The 27,517-nt window shown below is 38.2% G+C and overlaps 1 protein-coding gene across 1 annotated transcript in view; it reads left to right on the top strand.

Moving 5' to 3' along the window:
- The window catches only part of spock1 (SPARC (osteonectin), cwcv and kazal like domains proteoglycan 1), a 210,277-nt gene that overhangs the window by 145,345 nt on the left and 37,415 nt on the right, over positions 1 to 27,517 (top strand). The window contains exons 5-7 of the mRNA XM_060887161.1: positions 3,680 to 3,794; positions 5,913 to 6,045; positions 12,627 to 12,741. Coding sequence (XP_060743144.1) covers positions 3,680 to 3,794; positions 5,913 to 6,045; positions 12,627 to 12,741 — 363 coding nt within the window. The remainder of the gene's footprint in view (positions 1 to 3,679; positions 3,795 to 5,912; positions 6,046 to 12,626; positions 12,742 to 27,517) is intronic.

The following is a 27,517-nucleotide window of genomic DNA, read 5'->3' as shown; positions in this document are numbered from 1 at the left end:
AAGAAGGTTCTAGTAGGGTCTGAGAGGCAATGTGTCAGTTGGAAGCCATGTCCTGAGCCATGTAAAGGAACAAAGGTTGGCCTACAGCATGGTTACAAACAAGAGGGTCAGTGAAGCATATAAAGAATAAATATATACATGGGCTTGATGAATCGGTAATGCACATGCAATAAATATGCCCACACAGCCAGTGCTGGGTAGACCAGCGAGTCTCCAACATATGGTTCTAGTCACCAATCTGCAGCTCTGTCGGATTGCAGTGAGCAATGAGAGTGGAAACATGGAAAGATGCTTTTTAGAGGCCAGAATCACCTGCTTGATCCTCTGGAAGGTCTAGAAAATGTCCAAGGTTTGGTAAATGCATAGCTGCATATTCATGAACTCCGGTTTTTAACTGGTTCCCCAGATGCCTGTGACACAGCCTATTCTCCATGCTTAATCATCTGCGCAACCCTTTATTATCCCAATAAACCTCCAGGCTTAGTCCAATGCATGACAAGATAATTTACTCCTCAACTTCCTCCTACTTACCTTGCAGAGGCAGCATGTTTCTCAATATCTCTAGAATTGAGCAGGTACTATGGGAGTACTATCTCAGTACTCGTACAGCAGCATAGCAGATGTTTCCACCAAGATCAAACCCTCCTTACATTTCAATTCCTCAATATATGCATAAACTTTACTCTGTAATTTATCGTGGTATGCTAAAGCTCATGGAGACATAATAGCATACTTTCTAAATTTTTAACTGTACACATAATATTTTTATTTTTTATTTTTTTTATTTTAAGCAAATGGTAGCTGATATTTGATTGTTTGTAATAAGTCTTCAAATCCCAGGTTTGGATATGAACCCACTAAACTTGGTTCCAGTGAGTCTGAAGGAATATCCTGAATTAAGGTGATTGAGGTTTGCCCCAATTTTCTTAGAAGGCTCTGTGTCAGATGTCAGATGTTAACTGGAGGCTTGATCTATGACGTATACCATAATAGACAGTCTCTCAGAAACTTGGAATGTGTGAAGGTAATGAAGTTTGTTTAATGAAACAGCAGCTTGCCTTCACAGATTAATTGACCACAGCTTGTATTTTAGTAAAATCTAATAAAGGATGCAAGAAACCCACATAGTCAATGTGTCTCCATGTGTCAGTTTGCTATCAGGAAGTAGAGCTGTGTGCTTGGTCTAAAGGAAGTAGAGCTGTGTGCTGCCTGCAAAACTACTGCATGATTGGACATGGATTATCTTCTAGGTCTCTCAGAATGTCACCTCAACTCTTTTTAACCAGTATACTGGTGTTCCAGTGGGCATCTCAAAGAGCAGAAAATGGGCTTTATCGTTGTTTACTTAGAAGTTTTGTGTGGGGGGAAAAAATGTTTTTTGCTTTAGTGGAACCTTTGAATATATTGCCGATAGATATAGACATACTTATTAAAAACTACAAATTCTTATTGTGCTGAGTGTCTATTTCATAATACCCACCACTGTGGAGTGTGACATGTCTAAGATATTCAGTGCACAACATGGACACATGCTCATAAGAGCTGGTTTCCTGACTGGCTACTGTTGCTCATTCTAGTGTTTTTTTTATTTATTTTTCAGTTAACAAAGAGATCATACTGTAGATCAGAACGTTCAAAGCGTGTGAATTTGATAGGCATGATACAAAGAGCATTGCAGTCATAAAGTTTGGCAGTTATTAGGTGTGGTATATTTTTTGGAGTATACTTTTCAGAGTTCACTGCTGCTGCTTACATTGATTTTTGATATGAGTATATTTATGGAAGGCAAAAAAAATAAATAAATAAAAAATCAGTCTACAATTCACAGTCAAAGACAAAAACCAAAACGAGACTGAAAACTGAGTGTATGTGATCAGGAAATCATGCCCTCTGCACCTCCTGCAACAACAACAACAAATAAAAGCAGAGAAAAATCCAGGAAAAGGCAAAAGAGCATAAGCCAGCATTTCTCCAGAATGATGCGTCTCTTTTTCTTCTGCACCACTGCACTAAGCTTTGCTCATCCACACTCACTCTCTTTCTCTCTCTCTCTCTCTCTCTCTCTCTCTCTCTCTCTCTCTCTCTGTCTGTCTGGACTGTCTTTCTCTCACAGATTTTCTTTTTGAAAAGGATGTGCAGGACTGACATTATACATTCAGAGCAAACTCGAGCTATTCCTTATAATCAGACATGGAGCTGTATGGCATGCACAACCCCCCCCCCCCCCATTTGTATTCATATCTGTCTCTCTCAATATTTCTGAATGCATTTATCATGATCACTTACTCTACTTACTAAAGAAACAGAGAATCTAGAGAACAAGGAATCTTTATCACAGGACCATATTCAGAGGTCAGCTGTTATAAATGGATGTAAATTTTTCATTTTAATCACCTGCCTGTTTATGTACCTTTGGCTCAGCTAAATAAAACGCTAAAATTCGGCTCATGTGTCTCGCCAAGGATCGCATCTTTAAGTTGGTAACTTGCTTATTCCCACAGGGCTAATTTTACTGTTTGCAGTTCTAATTGCAGTATAATTCGTTTTCTCTGCAGGGGACGATTCACTAGAAAATCGATCACTTTAGAATATTAGCTTGCCATTGTGATCATATTGCTCCCTACTACTGATGCATCAGCTGCCCACAGTGAAGTGGAGACGTGGGTCAGAATGATATTTCTCCATTGTAGTAGTCTACGCTTTCATTGTATAATAATAGTGAGATGTGGAAATGGTCTTGCAATGTATTCTTGCCTTACATCCAGTTATAGGCTCAGGATAGACTTTGACTCTGAGTGGAATAAATCAGCTACTGAAAAAGAATGAATAAAAGTGGAATGAGTGGAAACCAAAATTGATATTAAATATTTAATTTGTACAAGCCATTACTTAGAAATGGTGCCCTGCAATGCCCTGTGTCCCATTTATTATTGCCCTGTGACCAGCAGTCTCAAGATTGGCTAGAGATCCATGGTCATCTTGATAAGGATTAAGTGATTACTGAGGACACTGAATGAATCAATGAGTTGATAAATCAATTAATGAATCAATAATGATTCAGCGAATCACTCACTGAACATTTTTGTATAAAATCAAACGAAACCTTTTTTTATTTATTGCATTTGATTTCTACTCTGTGTTCTCTAATAGCTGCCATGTACAGTAGCTAAGGATTTTTTTGTATGATCAAGCTGAGTAGACTCACATGAACTCACACTCAAGACAAGAGAAGGTGATTTAACCAGGAAGGAGTCTGCTTATTTACAGTCAGAGGAGCAAGGTGAAAGAAATGTGAATGCCTGTAGTGTGATTTCCATGGTGTTACAGTAATACCTAAGTGTTAATCTGGTGTCAAATTGGGTTTTAATGAGCCAGAAGGAAAAAAAATGAGAAAGAACACTAATATGTATTCACAGTAGTTCCTATTTCTGTTTCATGCTTTTTTAATCAGCCCCATAAGAGGATAGTCATTAATTGCTAGTAATGTTTACACTGATTTGTTTATATATTTGGGAAGAAGCATCTACTGTAATTATGGTTGCTTTCCATGCCACTGTTACCTTGTTGTTTTTGTGATGGCGTGATCTCTTGCAAAACCCGTTATCACAGTTAATACAAAAATGAATTTAAGTTCAGGTTGAGTTATATTTCTTATAATCTGTCTATGTTTTGTTGCCAGGTTTGGATATTACTAAAGATCCTTGTATGAAGGTGCGCTGTCCTCCTCACAAAGTGTGTGTGAGTCATGACCTCCAAACAGCCATCTGTGCCAATCACAAACCTCCACAGCACAGGTAAGATACATTCTTTTTTCCCGTCTCTCTCTCTCTCTCTCTCTCTCTCTCTCTCTCTCTCTCTCTCTCACACACACACACACACACACACCTACACACACACACACACACACAAACGCTGTAATGATTTCTGCCTGGAATAAACTCTGGCAGAGGTAGAGAGCTGAACTGATATTAGCTGAGTTGCTCTGCACTCTATCACCGGCACCCGACTCTCGTAATCTCCCATTAATAGTGAATCACCTTCCGACTGCCATCTGTGCTGGAAAATGACTTCATAAACACGATGAAAAGCAGCTGCAAATCTAAACTGCAAAGCTAAACGAGCCAGATCCACCTAATATTGCTCAGAAATTAGGCCTAATTGTTTACATTTAACTAATAATCTCACATTACTGCCATGTCATCACGGTCCTGTTAGAGGGCTTCATGAGATCTGACCTCCTCAGAGTGTCTGGTCCCACCTCTTTCCTCTTTAGCCCATGCCTTATTAAGATTCAACTCGCATTAATTATACATTAGTCCTGTGAGAAAGCCCAGTAGCTCATTAGCTATAATTACTCCCTCTCTCTTGATGAGCAAACAAACAGTATCCGGTGAGCTGCCAGCTGAAGTTTGTGAGAAGTCTACAACAATTTACACTCTTCAGCAACACCTTCAATACACAGCTAACACTAGTATGTCACTAATGCCAAGCAAATGCTGTTATATCCTTGTCATTAGTTTACACAATGATAAACATTAAGCAGACGGTTTGCATGTAAATAAGAAATGAATGCACAAAAATTTGCCATCATTAAGTTCAGCTTAATGTGTGACACATGTTAATAAATGATTTATAAGGGATTAGAATTATAGGAGATATGTAATCCATTGAATAATTCAGCGTGATTATGATTAAGCACTGATCCGTGATAGCAGAGCTTGAGTTTTATTCTGCTGCAGCTTAGCATGAATTGGATAAAACAGTGATTAGTGTAATGAAGGCTACATCATGTCATAGTGATGGTGCCTCACAGCTCCAGTGCCCATGGTTCCTCTCTGTCACCTTGTGAGTTTCTTCCACCTCCTAAAAACTTAACTGTAGGTCTTAAGCTACTCTGGAGCCACATCATCAAGATAATAAAAACTTCTGACTATATATTTTACATTTCTGAGATCATTAAGGTGTTAATTATATAACTGTGAAGGAAAAATCATATTCTATCTTTCCGACTTTCATCTTGACAATTCGACAGCCTCAAATTTTCACAGTATATCCGAATTCACCCTTAATGAAAGCTATAAAGCTATGGCACGCTTCTGGCACGGGTTAGCTGCAGCTAGCTTCCCTAGCCTTCTGAATCTCAAATACAGCCCTTTCCTATTGGGCTCCTGATAAGATAGGTTCTCAGTACACATGCCAAGTCTTGAGCGCCTGCTGGTGCTTTCAGAAATGACAGCAGCATGATTGACAGGCCAGTAGGATGACTTTCTAATCCTGACTGGTTAGATGTCGGTGTTCGTATCTTTTCAATTAAAGAGCTTTAGGGCATCGCAGGGACTAAGAATTCACTTATGATCAGATGTTTTATTGTATATGACAGAATGTGTGGAAAAACACAAAATATTACAAAATGTGAAGAAGTAGTAAATAAAAATAAAATAGAAGCACAGATCAGAGCAGAAGCTTAGATGATGATCTTTATGCTTTTAAAAGATGACAAGATGAAAGAACAAGATGAGATGAGAGAGAGAGAGAGTGAAAAGCACAGTTTCTTTTCTCCTGTTCAATAGTGTGTGTATGTGTGTGGGACTGATGTAGAGAGGGAATCTCTCCAGGGGGATTGAAGGCTATTTAATCCACTCACAGTGTGATACAGATACTCAGCCCTGAGAGAAAACAAACACACACACACAGGCAGTGCTGTGGCCTTTTCTAACCCGACATTAGTTCATTGTTTAATCAGTGTGACTCACATGCAACACCTCACTGACATTTCTAATCTGTTATTATAATATCACATCTCTCTCTCTCTCTCTCTCTCTCTCTCTCTCTCTCACACACACACACACACACACACACACACACACAGACATTGTTTCCACTGTCTTATAAATGAAGCTTTTCTGTTTCAGCATTAAGCCAAGGAAAGGCAGTCATCTCCATAAACACTGGATGGGATCAACAAATCATGGGAAATGTAGACCTTGTCCTGTTGTCCATCCTAGTCCAGTGTGTGCCTCGGATGGTCATACCTACACTTCAAAGGTGAGTTCATCATCATCATCGTAATCTTAATAATGATTATCATAATCATCATCATTGTTATCTGTCATCACTGTCAACAAACTGTGAACTAACACAAAGACAGTCATAAAGGGATAAACAGTCTTCTCTTTAGTTTTGTGTTTAGTGTAAATACACTCTAGTACAATCTAAAAACCAGAAGCAGTCTGGGATCCAGGCATTTATTCAGTGTTAGCCCTTGAACTGTCAGTTCTCTACACACACTGCAATCTGAATCTTTGATTAGTTTGCTTGAATCCACTTTGTTACAAGAGTCCTTGGGCTGATGAATGAGCGGCATGGCTAGGCAATGCTAGAAAGTCGGTTTGTAGAGAGTGTCTGCAGTTTGCAGCAGAAATAACGCTGAGGTTCCAAAATGTATGTTTGCATGTAGATTTGGCTTGTGATAGGTTTTGCATTATTGAGATTGACATGAAAGTTAATAGCATTTCTCGGCTTGCGAATATAGGATTGGAAATTTTATCACTACTAATAACTGTTAAGCACTAGATTAAGTGAACCAATGTTGAGAAAAGCTCATTTTCTCACAGTGTAACCTTCAACATTCTGAAGCTTGTGACCAGAAAAGTTTATTCAGCAAGTTTGAGCAAGGTAGAGAATATCCCTGACCCAAGGTACAGAATATCTATGATGCTAGGTAGAGAATCTCTATGACCCAAGGTACAGAATCTCTATGATGCTAGGTAGAGAATCTCTATGACCCAAGGTACAGAATCTCTATGATGCTAGGTAGAGAATCTCTATGACCCAAGGTACAGAATCTCTATGATGCTACAGTAGGTAGAGAATCTCTATGACCCAAGGTACAGAATCTCTATGATGCTACAGTAGGTAGAGAATCTCTATGACCCAAGGTACAGAATCTCTATGATGCTAGATAGAGAATCTCTATGACCCAAGGTACAGAATCTCTATGATGCTAGATAGAGAATCTCTATGACCCAAGGTACAGAATCTCTATGATGCTAGATAGAGAATCTCTATGACCCAAGGTACAGAATCTCTTCGATGCAGAGAATCTCCATGACCCAAGGTAGAGCATCGCCATGATGCAAGGTAGAGCATCTTCATGATATAAGCTAGAGAATCTCCATGACCCAAGGTATCTGAGACTGAGTAATGAAAAGCATCACTTTTCTTGTCCATTCTGTTGATGAGAGATTTTCTATTGATCAGTTGCTAGGATCTGTGTCCAACTCAAATTCACTCAAACTTCCAGAGAAAGCTTAAAATATGTTCGTATATGTATACACGTATTTATCTTCCAAGGATTAGCAACAAGAGCAGTGAATTGGAAGAAAGGATTGGTAACATAATTAGAGCTTAATCGCTGTAGATGACATTTTATGTGCCTTTGGGTTAATAAGTTGACTTGTTGACTAGAAAGGGGTTTGATATTACCATTTACTTTGAAGATAGAAACATTTCTGTGAAAATAACTCTCTAATATTTTTTTTGGAACTTTTCCTATTAACAGAAATAAGTAGGATCGACTGTGTCTACTGTTATAAGTGTCTACTGTTATATAAGTTATATAAGTCATTAACCACCACTTTAGTATTTAACATATTTTCTTATAGCTATGATTTGCACATATACTCATATATATCTTATTATTAGGGGTCAAGCCCCGAAGGGGCGTAGACACCTATTGTTATCGTTAGTTTTCTTCTTCTTCTTCTTATTATTATTCTTCCTCTTCTGCCATTGAAGTCAATGGCAGCCCATAGAACCGTACGTAGGAAAGTTATGTAATTTGGCACACATGTAGAGACCAGTCTTAGAAGTTATAGCAACTTTGGTGTGTCTAGCTCAAACCCTCTAGCGCCACCAACAGTCCAAAAATCCAATTATGTTCATGTTCATAACTGCTAACTCGTAAGGCCTAGAGATAAAATTTTCAGGATCAGAATACAGCAAAAAGAAGACTGGGCTTCCTTTACAGCAGAAAGAAGATCTGATCGGCTTGACCCCGGTATCGCTGCATGCAGCTATATTTTATACATAGTACCATTTGACACCTTTGTATACAGCTATATAAATACAGTTATAGAAATGATTTATAATCACACAATCCAGTGTCATCCGGAAGAGATATTTTTTGTTTTGAGTCTGGTTCCTTACAAGGTTTCTTCCTTGAGGAGTCCTTCTTGCCACCATCACCACTGGCCTGCTCATTATAGATAAATTTATACATGTACAATTTGTATGTATGGAAATTATACATTTTTTCAAAACTGCTTTGTGAAAATGTCTATTATTAAAAGTGCAATGTGAATAAAACTGAATTAATTTAAGGTGTTTACATGTTTCTTGAAAGAAGAAATATTCAAAGGCACAGCAGCAGAAATTTCAAGGAAAAAATATAGTAACAGAAAAACCTACATTTAACACATCTGTTTCCTCAGGACTGTCTTCCGAGCCTGTGGAAACACACCTCTGTGTGTAAGGCAGTTCCTAAAATTAAAGAATCCAGTTGTAAAATGATCATATAAACGTCCTTGCATCTGCGTATTTCTAGTCTTTTAAATCCTCTTCGTTTATAAGATCAGAATGTGGTTTTGAGAATTGGTGGACATGCAGGGATAAAATTAATGCAGTGCCAGGGTCATGAAAATAAATGATTTATACATAAGGGCTTGGGGGATTAAGTTACCACTATTACAGACGAAACCTGACTGGAATGCTGTAAACTCATGGACATGTCCATGTTTTACTTGGGTGGAGAATCTAACTTGCTGAAGTGGCCTGTAGGAAGGCAGGTGCTGTCAAGGCACAATCAAGATATTGACATGCTATATGTCAAAGTCACTAATGATACATTTTGTGGCAAAATGCTGACAGCTCAGTAGCCTTGGAACCTAAAAACTCTGCTCAACTAGCGAATACGGTTCTCCACAGAAGATCCATTAGTTTCTAGCTACCTTGATTCAACTTGACCTTCAATAACACCAGATACATTCAGGTTAAAAATGCCCCAAACAGATTTAGCTAGAATGTTCCTAGTGACAGTTTAGCTAGAATGTTACCATCTGAGCTTTCAAGATGACTTATTAAAATATACTATTCCTTCTGTAGCTTCAGGTCAACTTTCCCTGACCTGCATATGAGTTCTGCTACTTCAGAAATGTTCTCACGTAGTTGCTGAAATTCTGTGCTGTTAGGACTTTTTCAAACAAGCCTGCTCATAACTTTTTTTTAATGAGCTTAGTCACAACGTCCTGTATGTGAACTGAAACTGTCTTTAACAGTTTAACTGTCTTTAGCTTTATGTTCAGTCTGAAGTACACTACGACATCTTGATACTTCTGTTGGGACTCGACTTTGCTTGTTCTGGAGCTTCAGATGGCCTTCTGTTTATACGTCTCCAGCTGTATTCAGGCTTCCTGCAGAGTTTTTTTTTTTTTTTGTATGTTCAGATTTGTTTCTTAACAATACCACACTAACAAAATCTGGATGGTGAGGGTGTAATGTAAATACAATACAGAAAAGATATTTGTATGACCGTATAATAACTTGCTTAGAACCACCAAATCATAGCAAGCAAATCCATAATTATCTTCTTGGCTGCAGTTACAGTAGATCTTGCGTCGTGAGTGATAGCTATGTTTGGTAAACTATGAAATTTGTAGTGTAGTTCATAGAAATTTGTAGTTCAGCCAAGACTATATGGAGTGTATGTATAATGACACAAAGAAGCTGTCTGCATGAGTTCTAACCCTAACCCTAGATAGGTGACATTCGTACTCAATATGATAATCCCGCTCTGATTTTGTCTATAAATGACTCAGTCAGTGCTGATAGATAATCATTTGGGTGAACTTTGACCACTTATTGGATTGGTTTTCTCTCCCCCCACTTCAATACGTCATTTAACTTGTCTCTTGCACCTCCAATTACCCCTCCCTCCATCTCTCAGTCCTCTCTGGTATAGACTGGGTAAAACCCTACAGAAAATAAGCGGGTCGGATTAGAAGGACACCAATTATACCAGTTTGCTTGATAATCTAAGTAAAGGAAAAAGCGAGTATGCATTGATTATATTGCGTTTATTGAGTATTATAGCAATTTTCTGTCATTATTTTGTTCTCGCAGTTCCTCCTTATTTTTTTCGTTGTGCTTTGGGAAAAAAATATATATTCAACCTTAATATCTATGGAAGTCCTGAGAGGCAATGCATTATTATTTTTTTCTCTCTTGTTTTGTCGTGATAACGACTTCATTTTTCTTGTTATCTCGACATAACAAAAGTTGTTTTGTAGTGATAACGACTTAATTTTCTTATGATCTCTGCATTAGAACATGTTCTAGGGGCAGGAAACATACAGTAACGCAGCATCGTGGATGATCGCATGCTCTTTTACATTGATCACGGACATGTGATTACCAACTTTCACATAAGTGTCCAACACTTAAGAAGGAGGCTGTGATGTCTGCAATTTTTTTTTTTTTATCATCGAAGACATTATAGTGACCCTACTGCGGTTAATCCAGCCGCTGCTTCTGAAAGCACAGTCAAACTAACCGCACCTATATTGTAGGAGCGGCTTTGAAATACTTAGCGTTAACAGCACTGAAAGAGGACAGCGACCGTCCGCAAGCTCTTACGTCACAGAACAATAAATGTATTTTTTTTTAATAAATGTGTGACAAAACAAATACAAAGCAATTGACAGTATTTATCAGAATAACAGCTTAACGTTTTAATAATCCATTACATATTAACAATGGGGTACATGCAGAGATCGTAATCAAATATAAATTAGAGGTATCTCACTATTTTTTTTGGAGGTATCTCTCGACATCACCGTGATTGCCGGCATGATCAGACCTGTCATGCTGTGATTAAATTTAAATACATCCAGATGCCATTTCCCTCAGAATATTTTTCCCCACAGATATATCTCATATAAATTCTTTAGCATTCTGACAGTTCATTAACTCTGTGTATATTTATATGTATACATTATTTATTCATTTGTGTAGATATAAATGCAGAATTTATGCAGCCATTTAAACACAAGTGTGTGCGTGTCAGCTATTTTAATTAGTCGAGCCGCTTCTTAAATTATCCGAGAGATGTAACAGCGTAGTGGCGAGTTTAAACCGGATGCCGTGAAATTGAATATGTCAGAGATGGAGGGGAAAGAAATGTATGATATAAAGTTTAGTGTGTGTATGGGTGTTTGTGTGTGTGTGTTTTGTGTGTTTGTATATAAGCATTAGAAAATGAACAAATCAGACGTAGAATAGTCACAGTAACAAAAAGCTGGAATCAAGACGCTGTGTATGCATTGTGTGTGTGTGTGTGTGTGTGTGTGTGTGTGTGTGTGTGTGTGCTGCTGAACTGTTACAGTAAAACCTGCAAACTTTAAGCTGCGGTAAAGCTCTAAATAAAACATTTTGGACATTTTGCACTCCAGCTGAGATCAGGCAGGTCTGCTCAATTTAAACACGTCATGCTGAGCTCAACAAAGACCAACTGCAGGAGCTCACACACTCTGCAGGGGAGCCAGACTTTTCTTTTATTCCTCAAGTAAACCTATAATAATAATAATAATAATAATAATAATAATAATAATAATAATAATAATAATAATAATAATAATAATAATAATAATAGTTGTTGTTGTTGTTGTAATACTTATAATAATAATAGTTTGATTTATTTATTCTTTCTCTACACCACTTAACCTACTGGGTCAAATGGAACCTAGACGATGGGGAAAACTCCACAAAAATGGTGTAGGTGGAAATTAAACCACAACCATGGAGAGGATCTATCTATCTATCTATCTATCTATCTATCTATCTATCTATCTATCTATCTATCTATCTATCTATCTATCTATCTATCTAAAAAAAGTAAAAAAAAAAAAACCTAAAAGAGAGGATAGAAAGGTGTGTGTGTGTGTGTGTGTGTGTGTGTGTGTGTGTGTGTGTGTGTGTGTGTGATTTCACGGTAATGGAGAAACATGGTTTCAAGGCCACATTGGTTTACACAGCTCCTTCATAGAGAATCAGTTCCATTCCACTTCAGCTTGTTCATTGTTCATAAGTCAATTCTTGTGGTGAAATTCAATCTGCTGACCCCCCACCCACACACACACACACACATACACACACACACAAGTTTGACACCAGTATCTGTGTGTGATTGAATGAGGTTTGCTGATTAATGTTTAATAAGAGGATGATTTCAAGCTTTTGAAGCAGAATTAATACACACTGAACACAAATCTCCATCTTGCTTTTCCATCAGAAAGCATCAGACTTGATGGAATTTCGTTCTTGTTCACTTGCCGCTTTTTAATTTTATTTCGCACATGCTGACTAATTCACTTCATTTTGTCACATTGCCCTTTTCTCTACAGCACGCACAGAATGGTAATTATCTGAACGTTTACGTGACTGCAGCAGTTTATGCATAATGCAGTATGTGTTATTAAATGCTGCACTCTCTGTAGTGAATATTTGTAATATAACGCCAGTGAGTGTGGACTACAGTACATTACCCATAATCCTTTTCTGCCTGACTGCAGTGTAAGCTGGAGTTCCAGGCATGTGTTTCGGGAAAGAGCATCTTAGCAAAGTGTGAAGGACCGTGTCCCTGCCTGCCTGGACAGGAAGTCTTCAAGCCACACACTGAAAAGAATGGTGAGTCACTTCCTGTTCTTTTCCCCATTTTCTGTGATTTACTTTTGCCAGTCAGTAACTTTCTGTGTGTGTGTGTGTGTGTGTGTGTGTGTGTGTGTCTGTGTGTGATGGAGCCTTGAGGTGATGGTTGGTCACAGTAAATGCTGAATTAAAAGTTTCATATCCTGTACTGCACTACATAAGCATGAGTTTGAGTGTGAGAGGGGGTGGCTTGGTGTGTGTGTCTGTGTGTGTGTTTGTGTGCCTGATAGAGAGAGAGAGAGAGAGAGAGAGAGAGAGAGAGAGAGAGAGAGAGAGAGAGAGAGAGAGAGAGAGAGAGAGAGAGAGAGAGCATTCTCTCCTTTTTTCATGTTTGGAATCACTCCCTCGTTTCCTCAGTTCTTATTTGTGCTTCTACAAAAGTAAAGAATAAAATTTCTGGGTCACAAGGATTATTTTTATATTAGTTACAAAAACGATTACGTTTTATACATTTGTTAATAATATGCTTATTTTAAAAACACCTAAAATGGAGGAGTGATAGTCAGAAATTTAAGAAGAGGGTTGTTTTTACTTTAGTTACAAAAAAAATCTATAAAAATGTAAATTTTCTGCAGAATATTCACACCATTAATTTCTATTTTGCCCATAATGTTAATTGATTTAAAAAAAAAAAAAAACTCTTACCTTTCAAATCCATACTTTTCTGTGACCTTGTTATTTGTACTGGTGATTATTCGATCTGGCTAAGACGTTATTTGCACCTAATTGCCCTACTCAAATAAATAGCCCATTCTCGCACATATACATTGCTGTTTAATGCTTGCAGAAGAAATTAGCTTCCTAATTGAACTCCATGTCTGACTCAGGTAAGTCAACTACACACTGATCCACAAACTATTGTTAGCTCCTGATAAAAATTCAGTTTTTCTTTCTGTTCATTTTTTTAAATAAATTTTTTAAAGCTACATTTGACTAAAAGATGCCAGAAGAAATCTTTTCATTATGGTTGCTCACAGCATCAACAGTAATATAAATATATATTTTGGAGTGATGCTGTATATTTTAGTGTGTGCTTTAGATCAGTCCACATAACGAATATATCCACTTGTTAAATTTCTAACATCTGCTATACAGGTAATTATTATGAGAGGGTAAAGAAGTAAAAGATGAAGACGGATGCATCCGTGTTTTGTTTTTGTTTTACTTTAATCTGAATCTTTTCAGTTACGTTAAACGTAGCATAAGTATGAAGCAGTTCACTTATTTGTGATCGGAAGAGTTGCTTTTTATACATAGAAGGTTTACACACACACACCCACACACACACAGACACACACACACACGCAGACGTCTCAAAGCAGGTGACACACAGTCAGATAGACAGTTCAGTTTCTCATACTAAACTTTGAGCTCTCTGGCTTCACCTGCCACTCTAGTGCTGTGTGTTTCTGTATTTCTGTTCAGAAGGTGAGATGACTGAGCTCTATGAGATGTCAATAAAACAAAATGCTCCTCACCCCCTGGTTGCTTGGACAGTACAGCCCTGAGGCCACTCTGTGACGCCTGCCAGATGAAAGTTAGACTGAAGTTGGGCTTTGGAGGTGCTGGCTTTGTTGTGAGGAATTACTCCAGACTTAGTCCTCTTCCCTAACTTTTTTTTTCAAGGAAAAGTGTACAAATACAAAACATCAGCTCATATCTGATTGCTGGTGCTGAGCTTTGGACTATTTACGATGCAGTATCAGGCTCTGTAGTGTGTGAGGGTGTGTGTGTGTGTGTGTGTGTGTGTGTGTGTGTGTGTTTATTAAATCACACAACTCTGCTTCAATAAAAAGCGCAGACAGTTGACACAGTTGAAGCGTAAAAGCCATGTCTAATGATTGATCAGGATGAAGAGGCCAACAAAAGCCAGCAGATTTCAGTGAGAAACTGGAGACAGATTTGGCAATTATTTTTTTTTAGATTTTTTTCAAATATTGCAGAGCAGAAAATACACCAAAAAATAAATAAATAAATAAATAAATAAATATTACTACTACTATTACTACTACTACTAATGATGATGATGATGAAGATTAGAATCATTACTGGCTGGTTGTGTTTCCAGAATGAAAGTGTACATGTTCAAATAAAAAAACAGGAAATGCTATAAAAGATATATAAACCCTTGCATATGAAACTGCGCAGCATTTACACTTTATAAATCAGTCTTTACATATACTGTACGTGCAAGTGAATTAGCCTCTTTTCCTACCCACAAATATAAATATGTATGAGCTATTTTGCATTGACCATTTATAGATATGTGGCTTGTCCCATTCATTGTTCAGGGAGGTAGTAATGATGATGGGTAAGAGGAAAAGCAAAACATAGGAATTTGTGGGCCATCAGGAAATATCACTTTTAGAGGGAAATTGATTAGCATACGTGCCGATTATGTAAACAGGCAAGGCCTTGGGCTAGCAAAGTAATTTAGCATGTGTGGGATTTAACATCAGCCATGCCACCAGTTGTGTGTATGCATGTGTAATAAATGCAAATTTGTAGTACACTAACAGAATTGAAGTATGTTTTATGCATGCAGTATGTAACTCCTGGACTTCCAATGTGTCATGCTGCATTGTCTTTACTCTGCCTTGGTGTTCGGAGCCTCATCTATTAGGACAGAAGTAGGATTATGGCTGCAGGTGTTGCAACACCAGTTGTAGACAGTCTGTGGTTCTTTTAGTCTGTTCTTCAGCCTTCCAGCTCCAGGGACTAGTGTATGTACGGTCATAACCAGTATGTGCTTTATTGCTGAGTAACTCACACATGCAGGGATCATCAATCCTGACGTTCTACCCCTGGTTGGAGTCTCATCTCCCAGTGTGCTCTCTGCTGGGGATTGATCTGTATGGAAAGCCATTGACTCATGGGATTGCTGTGGATGGGACCGCCCAGACGCTGTAACGCCTTCTTTGAACTACTATTGCGTCGGCCAGCTTTGTGGTCGGGTCTTCATCAGCGATCATTTGAAGACTTCAGAAGGAAGAAATTAGTGTTGGGCCCATTGGTTCCTCAGGAGCTCTTGGTAGCTTAATTCCACTCTACTACAAACTACAACTACAAACCCAGTGTCACCCAAGTGAGGATGAGGTTCACTTCTGAGTCTGGATCCTCTCAAGGTTTCTTCCTCATATCATCTCGGGGAGATTTTCCTCACCACTGTCACCTCTCGCTTGCTCAATAGGGCTAGATGTTAGGGATATACAGTAACTTAATTTTAAACTTTTTTTAAAAGTTTTTATTTTTATATAGTTTCTATCCTTATGTAAAGCTGCTTTGAGACCATGTGAATTTAAATTGAATTAAAATTGAATTAAAATTGGACAAAGCTGTCCACGGTCCATGAAGATTTCTAACTAGGACATCCATGAGGCAACACTTGACACTTTCTCATTTAGTTTCAAAATTTGTGTGTGCGTGTGTGTGTGTGCGTGCATATGCATATATGTGTGTGCTTTATGAAGATGTTTGTAAAGAGCTTCTACACAATAGCAGAATTGTTGCAAGTGCAAAACGCGAAAAGAAGTGATGATTGAGTAGTAAACTGCCTCCTGACTCAGCCTCTAATAAGCACCATTATTCTCTTTCACTCTGTCATTATCTCTATCCTGCCATTAGTACTGATTCTATAGCTTCATGTGGCACACAAGCTCTCAGTCTCATTCCCACTGAATTAGGGACATCTTCCATAGAAAAAAAGGAAGATGCGTTTTCTAGAGAAATCGCATGCCATTTCTGTGCAGTGCTTTCTATAAGACTACACACTGCATGATTGCAACCTATCTAATATTACCAGATTACCCATAATTCTATGCTTTCTTTAGCAGCGTGTAAGTTTTGTGTATTCAGATATGCCTTACAGCTTCATAAAAGTTCCTACATTCTCAGTGCTCATAAACAGCGAAGGTACAGTAAACTCTCTGCTTGCTGGAACAATTCAATTTAACATTTGGAAAATCGTGTATGAGATACACACACACACACACACACACACAGTATCATGGGAATTGTAATACTCTGTGATTACAGAGAGTGAATGAGTGTTTAGAGTCTATTCACTACAATTAAAATGAGGAAGGATGTAACCAGTGTTAATTAATAAGCAATTCATCCTTAGCATCTTCTTTTCTCTTCCCATCTCTCTTCCTCCTCTTTATCTCATTTTCTGACTCTCTCTCTCTCTCTCTCTCTCTCTCTCTCTCTCTCTCTCTCTCTTTCTATATATTTCTCTTTCTCTCTCTTTCTCTCACTTCCCCTCCTTTCTCTATCCACTTCCCTCCCTCACCCACTCTCTCTCTCTCTCTTTCTCTCTGAGCTTTTTTTTCTGAGCTGTTGTTTAATCCAAAACTCCAACTCTGTTTGTTCTCTGTATAAACCTCCTGAAAGAATAATGCCCATTTCCAGGGTCTATCCCGGGAATACAGTCTGTGAGACAGGAATAAGATATGGAATTAGATATCAGTCATTCACAGGGCAACATGCATCATATACCCATATACCCAATACATAGGCTCATCACACCTAGGGCTGAATTAATGCAGACAGTCCACAGTTGAGTGAAACTATTTGTTAGACCTGGCAACACAGTACCTTCCAATAGGCTTATTGCGCATAAATATTCAGCTATCTTAAAGGCAGGGTCTCCGATTTTTGAAAGCCAAAGTTATATAAAATCACCAACACAAACACGGCCCTAACCCAAATGGGTCCCACCCCTGTATCGATAGCTCCGCCCACACATACAAACGTAACCCAGGCAACTACTGGAAAGAAATGTGTCTTTATCATAGCTGATGGGAAGAACAATACGATTGCAGATAAACAAACAAACAAAAATGACACACAAGCATAATCATGCAAAGGACGGCATATATTAGTTCTGTGAAACAAAGCAAAACCAACGTTACTCACCTATCGAGAAGGAAAAAAGCGCCTCGGCGTCTTTAGTAAAGTTGGCACATATTCACAGATTGGAGCTTCCAACAGAACTCCTGAGCTAAACGCTGTTACTAGCAATACACGTTTGTAGTTGCGTCTCTACATTACTACAATAGAAAAGAGGTGTTATTTGTGTAGTAACAGCGTTTAGCTCAGGAGTTATTGACTCGGGAATCTCCAATCTGTGAATATGCGCCAATTTCCCGCTCCTTCAGTTCTCTCTACCTCTGGAAAGCTGATCCTACAGTATATTAACACGGGTCCTACTTCTTGCCTTATCTTAAGCCTTTCTTCGCCTTCTTTCTATGTTTTTATCCTCCATGTCAATGTTAAAACCGCTTTCTGCTAATGTCACACATGCGCACTAAACACTCTCTCCGCCGCATACCTTTAAGAGGTGGACTGTAAATAGAGGCTGAAGAGGCACATCATGAGAAAGGAGGAGAAAAAAAATCCTTGAGCAAGGATGGCATGCATGAAGGATGAGTGAGGCTGAAGATTTTTCCATAATTGCTTGAAAGAAATATATTATTCCCTCATTTATTTATTCTGCTCGGAATCACGGAAAGTAAAACACAAATAACTCGAGCAATAAATAATTCATCGGCTTTCTCAGTTGATGTACACGGTGTGAGCGGCATACACACCGACGTCTGTGTTCTCAAATGAATCGTGAAGTGTGTCGATCATTTAGTATAAGTTTTATGCAGTATTACACACACACACACACACACACACACTGACACAAACGCACAAACACGCACATACACACACAGAAAGATAGAATTAAATAAAATGTCAGGGTTTGTTGACAAATCTTCTAAGATCAATGTATGTCCTGCGGCAAGAAGATTTTTTTCTGTGTATGTGTTGCATCCCAGCCTAATCAGGGTTCAGGAGAGTTACATCCTGTGTAATGATGTACACCAGAGAACACACTTTGGAGGGAAAGTAAGGTAACACTTGCAGATAATCTTTGAATCCTAACTTCTCTCTTCTTTTTTTATCTGCAGAGGGACTGAGGCTTTTATAATAAATGCAGCTCAGATGTTGTGATATGGAGTTTCCTATCAGAAACAGACAGCCCTGGCTTTTAGGTGCATATTTGGCATTGATTAACATCTGGATTGTTTAGAAACAGATTTATAAAATACTGTATGTAAGGAAACATTTCTACCATCTGTACAGATCATGGACATGTTAATCTGCTATTAGGAGCATTAAGAGATTAGTAGCATGCTGATGACTCAGTGATTCAGCAATTCTACCCAGGATTTGCACCCATGTGTGTGTGAGTGTGTGTGTGTGTTTATGTGTGTGTGTGTGCAGTGATATGAAATTGGTAGTTATTTTCTGACACGCAGCTCCATATACTCACGCTCCTTGTCAGGTAATGAAGCATGCAGCCTGTTTATTTTCCTTCATCCACTTTGTTATCCTCTTTCTGCACTCCTCTGTCTTTCACCAAAGAATATTCTGGAAGCTTTCCACCTACTGCTTCCTTCAGTGATGAACAGCACACGCTTTCTGTTGTTTGATTTAAGGCATGCAGTCCGGAATCGAGGAGGAAAAAAACAAAAAAAAGAGAGAAGTAATGTTTAACTCCGGTATTCAGACACCCCCACAGCACAAGCTCTTGTTCTCGTATTCTACACAAATCACCACACAGACACACACCAATCACCACGCATTCCTTTCCTCTACAATGTTCTTAAACACATCGCACGTCCGACATAATGAGTTTAATTTGGCCGATGCCTTTTTCTCTGCTTCCTTTCAATTAGCCGCCAATGAAGACTTATAAAACCGCAGACGTGACTGAGATGTACAGAATTACTCTCATTAGACAGGGACATGAAAAGCAAGCTTAGAGAAAATGCCCTCATTTTCTCTAAGCGTAGTCTTTGTGCTTGGAGATTTGTCGACGCACTGCATATGTCACTGGCTGAGCCGTCTTTAACCTGTGAGGATCGACTCGCCATCCCCTAAAAGCTCATTACAGCCAAACCTGGGCTTTTAGGATTTCTGTCCAGGAACAGAAAATTGCCAAGCATTAGCGTGGGAGAGCACACTATGCCTTGTTTCATGTGCATTAGCCTGGGATGACTTTAGATATCACACACACACACACACACACACACACAATACATCCAACACAAAGCAGTGAGCAATATTAACAAGGCTTAGTTTAATTAGCACTGCATTGGTTACCTTTATGTTATTTCGTGCTGCTTGAGAAGAAACAGATGGTTCATTAATAGCAGCCAAATATAATTTGCAAATTAAGCTGCATACTGAAAATATTTGTAGACTGCAATGTACTGTAGTTATTTAAAGAACATAGTGAAGTCATTTGGAGAATCTTTATTTACATTGGATCACTTGGCTTTTTGACCAGATGTGAATTTTACAGAAGTGCAAATTTTGACTCAATCAGCTACATGGAAATGTCTGAGTTAGGCATAATGGAGGAAGCTATTTAATTGTGAATGATGCAGCAGTTATCACTGGTTATGACAAATATCTGTGAGAAAAAGAGCTTTTGAGTAACTGATGAACACTATCAGAAATGTCTCAGAGATGTGAGGGTTATTAGTTATTACTGCTGTTTATGCTCATCAATCCAGTGCTATTAAAGGTCTCTTTCGTAGAGAAGTTCTACATATCTAAAAGCACTAGGATTTTATTTGCCTGTCAAACATGGGTGTGGGAAGAAAACAGCGAGGTGTAATATGTGTGTCTCTCAGAGAAAATCTGTTGGCTGATTCTGGAAAACAGCCCAAAATGACTACAGGTTTCCTGACAGTAATATCCATTGACCTTAAAAAAAAAAAAAAGCAGCACTGAAATGATTTCATTTCAGTTGCATTCGAATCTTGCCTTGGCTTTCTGCTTGCAAAGACCGTGTTGGGCAAAGAGCCAGTTTAACAAATGCAGTTTTAAAAATAAATCAGTCTGACTACAATATCATTAGTTTCTAACACAAAGAGTATCTCAATTTGACCAATTCATCGTGTGAAAGCAGCTGTCAAAATGACTTATATCCCCAATGATGTTAGCATGAACGGAGGTCGGTTGAGCGAAGAGACGATAACGAGGCTCGTGTTTAAAATCCGCAAGCAGATTTTACTTCTGATGTGGATGATTCTGGAGAATGAAAGTGAATCAAACTCATTTCCAGTTGTAATCCATTCAACTTTATCAGTGCGGTTGTTTTTCACGAGTCATCACTGTGTATGTGAGACATTGAGTGAGAGAATGAGATAAAGAGGAAGAGGAGAAAGAGGGACAGAAAGGAAGATGCTAAGGATGAAGACTTTTTTTTAATGGGTGTTTTTTTTCTCCTCTTTAACTTTTTAAAATGGTAGTAAAATGTGACTTCTGGAAGAATATTTTGGTAATAAACAACTCAGAGGATGGCCTCCATTTGCAAAAGCACATTCTCAGAGCTCGATTAAAGCACAACTCTTTACAATTTATGCTTAAATAGGAAACCTAATTTTAAAATGTAGTTAATTGTTAATCCGTGTGCGTCCGTATGAACACCTTAACTGGTGCCTGAAAAGAAAAGCAGCTTCGAGGCATCACCGAGTCGTTGCGCCTCAGAAAAACACATCTTAGAAAGATCTTATATTCTGTTTCTCATGATAAGATTACATTAGACCAAGTAAAAGTTTAATAAGCCTATTTACAGTTATATTTACTATTTTTAAGCTTTAATATTTCCTTATTGTTTTACTGTTAGCAGCGAACATCTTTCTTCTTTCTAGAAATAATGACTTAAAAGAACTAAACAAAAGAATCTATCAGCAGAACAAGACTAAAGCTTGAAATGAGGAAAAATATCTAGGAAAAGGTTTAATCCCTTTTGTCAGTACGCTGGGGTTGATTTCTACCAGCAGAATAAAAATGAACATATCACACATTTTCTGTCAATATAAACGCATTATTTTATCGTCACAAGTCTGATATAAAATGAATCAGGCTTTCAATGTGAGATGTTTTATCTCTGTTGTGATAACGATATGCAGACGTTTAGTAGTTAAAAATTACATTTACATTTACAGCATTTGGCAGACGCCCTTATCCAGAGCGACGTACTGTACATAAGTGCTTAAATCTCTAACATTGAATACATTAATGCTGGATCACTAAGTTACATACTTAAGATACCATGAGTTTAAAACATTTGTTCAGAGTTACAATGAAAAAGTGTCAAAGGTGTTTTTTTTTTTTTTTAAATGCAAAAGATAAGGAAAGAAGTGCTAGTTGAAGTGTTTCCTGAATAAGTAGGTCTTCAACCGCCGCTTGAAAATAGCCAGTGACTCAGCTGTCCGGACCTCTAGGGGAAGTTCATTCCACCACCTTGGTGCCAGAACAGAGAAGAGTCTTGTAGTATACTTGCCTCTTACCCTGAGAGATGGTGGAACCAGTCGAGCAGTGCTGGTAGATCGGAGGGTGCGGGGTGCAGTGCGAGGAGTGATGAGGGCTTTTAGGTAAGAGGGAGCTGGTCCATTTTTGGCTTTGTAGGCCAGCATCAGTGTTTTGAATCTGATGCGTGCAGCTACCGGAAGCCAGTGGAGGGATCGCAGCAGCGGGGTGGTATGCGAGAACTTAGGCAGGTTGAAAACAAGCCGTGCAGCTGCATTTTGGATCATTTGCAGAGGATGGATTGCGTTCATAGGTAGACCTGCCAGCAGTGTGTTGCAGTAATCCAGTCTAGAAATGACAAGAAAATTACAGATTTAAACTTTACAGGCTTATGAGCAAGCACTTCAGGAATCTCAGAGAATACGAATGGATTCGATATCTCCGTTTACTTTAATGATAGAAACATTTACATGGAGGAAAAAAACACTAACTGTTTTTTTTTTTTTTTTTTGGGAACATCTCTATGAATATATTTCTCCTAGTAGGTTAGATAAACTACACATTAACTACCCACTGGGTGTCTACTTTCATATACTTCCACTTAGTGGAGTGTGACATGTCAAAGAAATTCATTGGGTGTCTTGTAATCTAAAAGGAAATGTTTGATCATTGCAAAGATTTAGGTTTTTTTTTGCAGCGTGTCCATGTCAAAGAGAGAAACACTAGACTGGATCATTTAATAACTTAATCAATCAGCATTACATTTCATTCACAGCATTTACTGTACCAGACACTCTTGTCCTGAGTGACTTACATTTTTATGTCAATTTCATACAACTGAGCAATTAAGGGTTAAGGGCCTTGATCATGGGCCCAGCAGTGGCAGCTTGATTTAAACTGACAACCTTCTGTCAGTAATCCAACAGCTTAACCACTAAGCTACCACATCCTTACTAACATGAAGCGTTTGTATAGCATTTGTCTCATAAATGTTACATAAATATTTTATAAACTGGTTTCCATCTTCGGAAGCTTCTGGAATAAAATGTACTGACTTTACTTTCACCTTACTATAACAAATGCACATATGCAGTGACCCAAGACTTTGTTGCGTCGTGGACGTATGAGGAAAGCGGGTGTGAGACATGCTGTCAGAGCTCCTACTGGTTTCTAGCCCCCATTCAGTCACACGTCTTTCATGGCCAATTCCAGACTCTGGATGCTGAATTGCAGCGCTCCACCCCATCGCTACTGCCTTTCATACACTCTGATGGCATCATGAGCCTGTTCTGATAAGTGCCATTTTAACCCTCAGCTTCTCACATCTATACTTTTATAACATTCTGCTCACTTTTTTTAAAGCTATTGTTGCTAGGGATTTTAGTCTTGCATTATAAAAACTTATTTTGTGGCACTGCCTTCATTAAAGAGTGGATGCTTTGTAAAAGGTTTTTGTCTGACATTTCAAACAATAGATGTTATTTTTTAAGGTCATAGGTTGCATATTTAGGGGGGAAGTCGTGGCCTAATCGTTAGAGAGTCTGACTCCTAACCCTAAGGTTGTGGGTTTGAGTCTCGGGCCAGCCACGACTGAAGTGCCCTTGAGCAAGGCACCGAACACCCCCGACTGCTCCCTGGTTTCCGCAGCATAAATGGCTGCCCACTGCTCCGGGTGTGTGTGTTCACGGTATGTGTGTTCACTGCTGTGTGTGCACTTTGGATGGGATAAACGCAGAGAACAAATTCTGAGTATGGGTCATCAAACTTGGCCGTATGTCACGTCACGTCACGTCACTTTATTTCATTTCTAAACACACATCTGAACAGGGTAGATGACTGATACAGCTCATGATACTGTATGTTTATGCAAAGTTTGAACAAGATTCACATAAGATGAGCCTTTATCTCACACCTGTCTTTAAAAAAAATAGGCATTCTTGCTAACTTTAAAGTTATTTAGTCATTTTTTCAGTTTTTCTCATTTCTATTCGAGTGTTTCTTTTCGTTAGTATCCCGTGGCTTGAAGTTGGCCAAATGAAAATGGTTTTAATGCTACAAATGCTCATGTGATTGTTATATTTGAATTTAAATGTATAAATGAGATTGGTATTCTTTCTTTTGGAGAAAGTTCTGCGTGATTTTTTTCAGATACTGTAGCTCGATATGGTGGCATCCAATGAACTCATTTTTGCATTTACACCATCTGGGAGATGCCCCTATCAAGAGCAACTTACATTTGTCTCATTTATACTGCTGAACAGTTGAAATTTAAGGGCCTTGCTCAAGAGCCCAGCAGTGGCAGCTTGGTAGTCCTGGGGTAGTCACTCAAGTCACAACTATCAGTAGTCCAGAGTAGTCAGAGTCATTTTTGTGTTATTTTAGTGGTAAGAATCAAGCCATTTACCACCAAATCTGGGCAAAAAGTGGCTGTAAGATGTCAAAAAGTACGATGGCTGTTCATATAAAATAGCTCCCGGTTACATGTTAGCTAGTACCGCATCCACATCTCATTCAGCATCTGATAGACGTTTGCACACGCAGCTGAACACAAGCTTCTGGAATTTGATTTGCTATACAAATTTGCATGTACTCCTCCACCCAGTCCCATACACCACTTTTCAACAAGAACTCTAATCTTCTCTTCAACAATGGAATGAAAATTTTTTCCCCAGTCTTACCAGTTTCTTATCTGTATTTAGTGACAAAAAGTACCAAAATTCTACATCAAAAGACTACATGCTACAGTAGCTAGCTAAATTATTGTTCTACATTAGCTATCTTATCCTCAGTGTTGTAAATTTTCTGTTGCCTAGCAACTGAGAAGCTGTTCTCACCACTTAAATAGGGATTGTGATGTGATGCGGTCTGCGTCGAAAACACACACACACACGGAAGTATGAAAAAAAGTCTTATTAGCACTCTCCTGGTACACTGTTTCACTGACACGGGCAGAAAGCGGAACAGCGGGTGATGTATGATACACAAAGAGATAAATATCTAGAGCAGAATACAGAAAATAAATGAAGAAAAATGTATTAAAGTACAAGTGCATTTTTCTTTGCTATCAGGAACGTTTGACAGCAGATGTTTAGCTAGCTGTGACACTTCGCCAGTTTGATGTAAAAATCTCATCTGTGTTGCACATCTGTTTATCAGACAGCAGCCCAGAATCTCAGTGCAGCTACCTTTATACTCCAGCAGAAAGCAAGCTTCATCATAAGGCCAGACAAGGATGGTATCATAAAATCTCTAACTGTTATAATAGATATTGAGAATTTGCCTGAACTTCTTTGCTGTTGAATTGAAACAGCTCATTGCTTGTGTGGGCTGCTGAGTCATTAGTTTTTATCTTTTTTTGTTTTAATTCGTGAGAGGGAAGACAGAGCTGCGTTAATCTCAGTAGTGTCTGAGAGAGAAAGTGCTAAATCGTAGAAAGCGTTTAGCTTCGAATAGATTTCAGCAGGACCTAATTACTGTACAGTACATGTCTATTATGAGCGCTATTACATGCTTTATTGTTTAGGTCAGTGTGTGTTTTTAGCTTTGTTTTGTTGTTAAATAAATTTATAACACTAGCTTGCTTAATTTCTTAAAGAGATTATTTCGACGTGACTCCTGAACACCTGATTAAAATTTTTTAAATTACAGCAAATTTCCTGCTGATTTGAGCCAAGACGTGTTGTGTGATGTCATCGATCTATCATAGAAAGTAATTACAAGTGTGTGTACAGTTTCACTCTGTTTATTGGATAAATCCAAATATACACCCATTACATTTCCAGCATTTGGCAGTTGCCCTTATCCAGAGGAACTTACAATATCTTATTTTTATACAACTGAGCAATAATTGAGGGTTAAGGGCCTTGTTCAGGTGGACATGGGATCAAACTCACAACCTTCCGATTGGTAGCCCAACACCTTAACCACTAGGCTACCACACGCCCACACTAGTCTACCACATGCCTACCGCTTTATTAATATACATTCACTTTAATGGAACATATGGACATTCATGTGATAATCCAATCAACCATATACTGTATTGTAAACATGTAGAGGATACAAAGTTCTCTCAAGCTCAGTCACTTTGACCATGGCATGATTGTTGCTTTCAGACTTGCTGGTTGTAATGAGTCTGTCTGTGTTTCTGTCCTGTTTCTGTCTGCTGTCTTTCCCGGTTGTTAATTGTTTGCTCCGCCCACTCTTTGGTTTCCATTGACATTAATTGTACTCCTTCTCTCCTTCAGTTGACTCTCTCCTCCTTCTTAAATTTAAGCAGAAATTCAAGGGGTAAAACTCCTCAAAGGGAAGAAAGAAAGGTTTCAGTAACTCAAGTATCTACTCTGTACAAGTGCGCTGAGTAGAAAAGCAGAACACATAACAAGTCAAACTTTGAGGCAGATGAACTACAGCCAGGAGCAGGACTGTGAGGCTTCAAGCCTTTTTACTATTATTATTATTATTATTAATCTAAGAAACATTCTTTTAAGTTTAAGTGAACATTTAAGTATTTATTTGAGCATTTAAGTTCAGTGAACATGAACATTTCACACTACTATTTTGTTACACTCGATTGATTTGTGTGCAGATTAATATTTAAATTAATATATAATTATGAAAGGAAGATTGAATCAACTAAATTCTTCTATTATATCCAAGACATAAATAGCCTCAAGGAGATTTAATGATATTTTGTGATTCAATTTTATGAAGCTCTTCTCTTTCAGAAATCCTTTACTCTAGCTGTAAAAGGTTTTTTGTCTTGGGATCGCTCTGTGAAGTCCTTGTCATAAGCATATGATAATAAAGTGAAACCTTTTCATTAGTAATTATAAAATGGACTGTAGGATTTCAGTAATTATGAAAACGGAATTGAGTCATTTTTAAATTTTGTTAATAGCTGTCAGATTTATTTCCCAGATCATCACAATCTTCTATATAGTCATATTCACAGTTAATAAAACATAATGGAGTAAAAGTGCTCATATACAACCAGCTTTTAATACACTTGGGGCAGCAATGACCAGTACTGTGTAAAACCCCTAAGCAGCTGTTTATTTCACTAATAACTACGTTTTTTTAAGCGAGAATATGAGAAACCAAATCAATAAATCAATAAATGCTTGTAACTGCTAATAGAAAAACAGATGATCAATGATCATCTGCAAAAAATATCCATAATATCACTGAAATCAATGATTCATATAACAACCTAGAGTACTATGTTATTTCTTCTTATTCTAAATAGATGACTAGATGGTGTTTTTGTATTTAGGACTATATTTATGAGGTACATGCACATTACTGTGTAGCAAGTATTTGTTCATGCATATAAGCATCCATCCATCCATCCATCTATCCATCCAAGTACCCATCCATGTATCCATCTATACATCCATCCATCCAAGCATCCATCCATCCATCCATCTATCCATCCAAG

The sequence above is a fragment of the Tachysurus vachellii genome, chromosome 14 (genome assembly GCF_030014155.1).
Source record: "Tachysurus vachellii isolate PV-2020 chromosome 14, HZAU_Pvac_v1, whole genome shotgun sequence".
Classification (NCBI taxonomy): Eukaryota; Metazoa; Chordata; class Actinopteri; order Siluriformes; family Bagridae; genus Tachysurus; species Tachysurus vachellii.
Note: the sequence above shows the minus strand (reverse complement) of the source record. Positions and strands in the feature narration are given on the sequence as shown.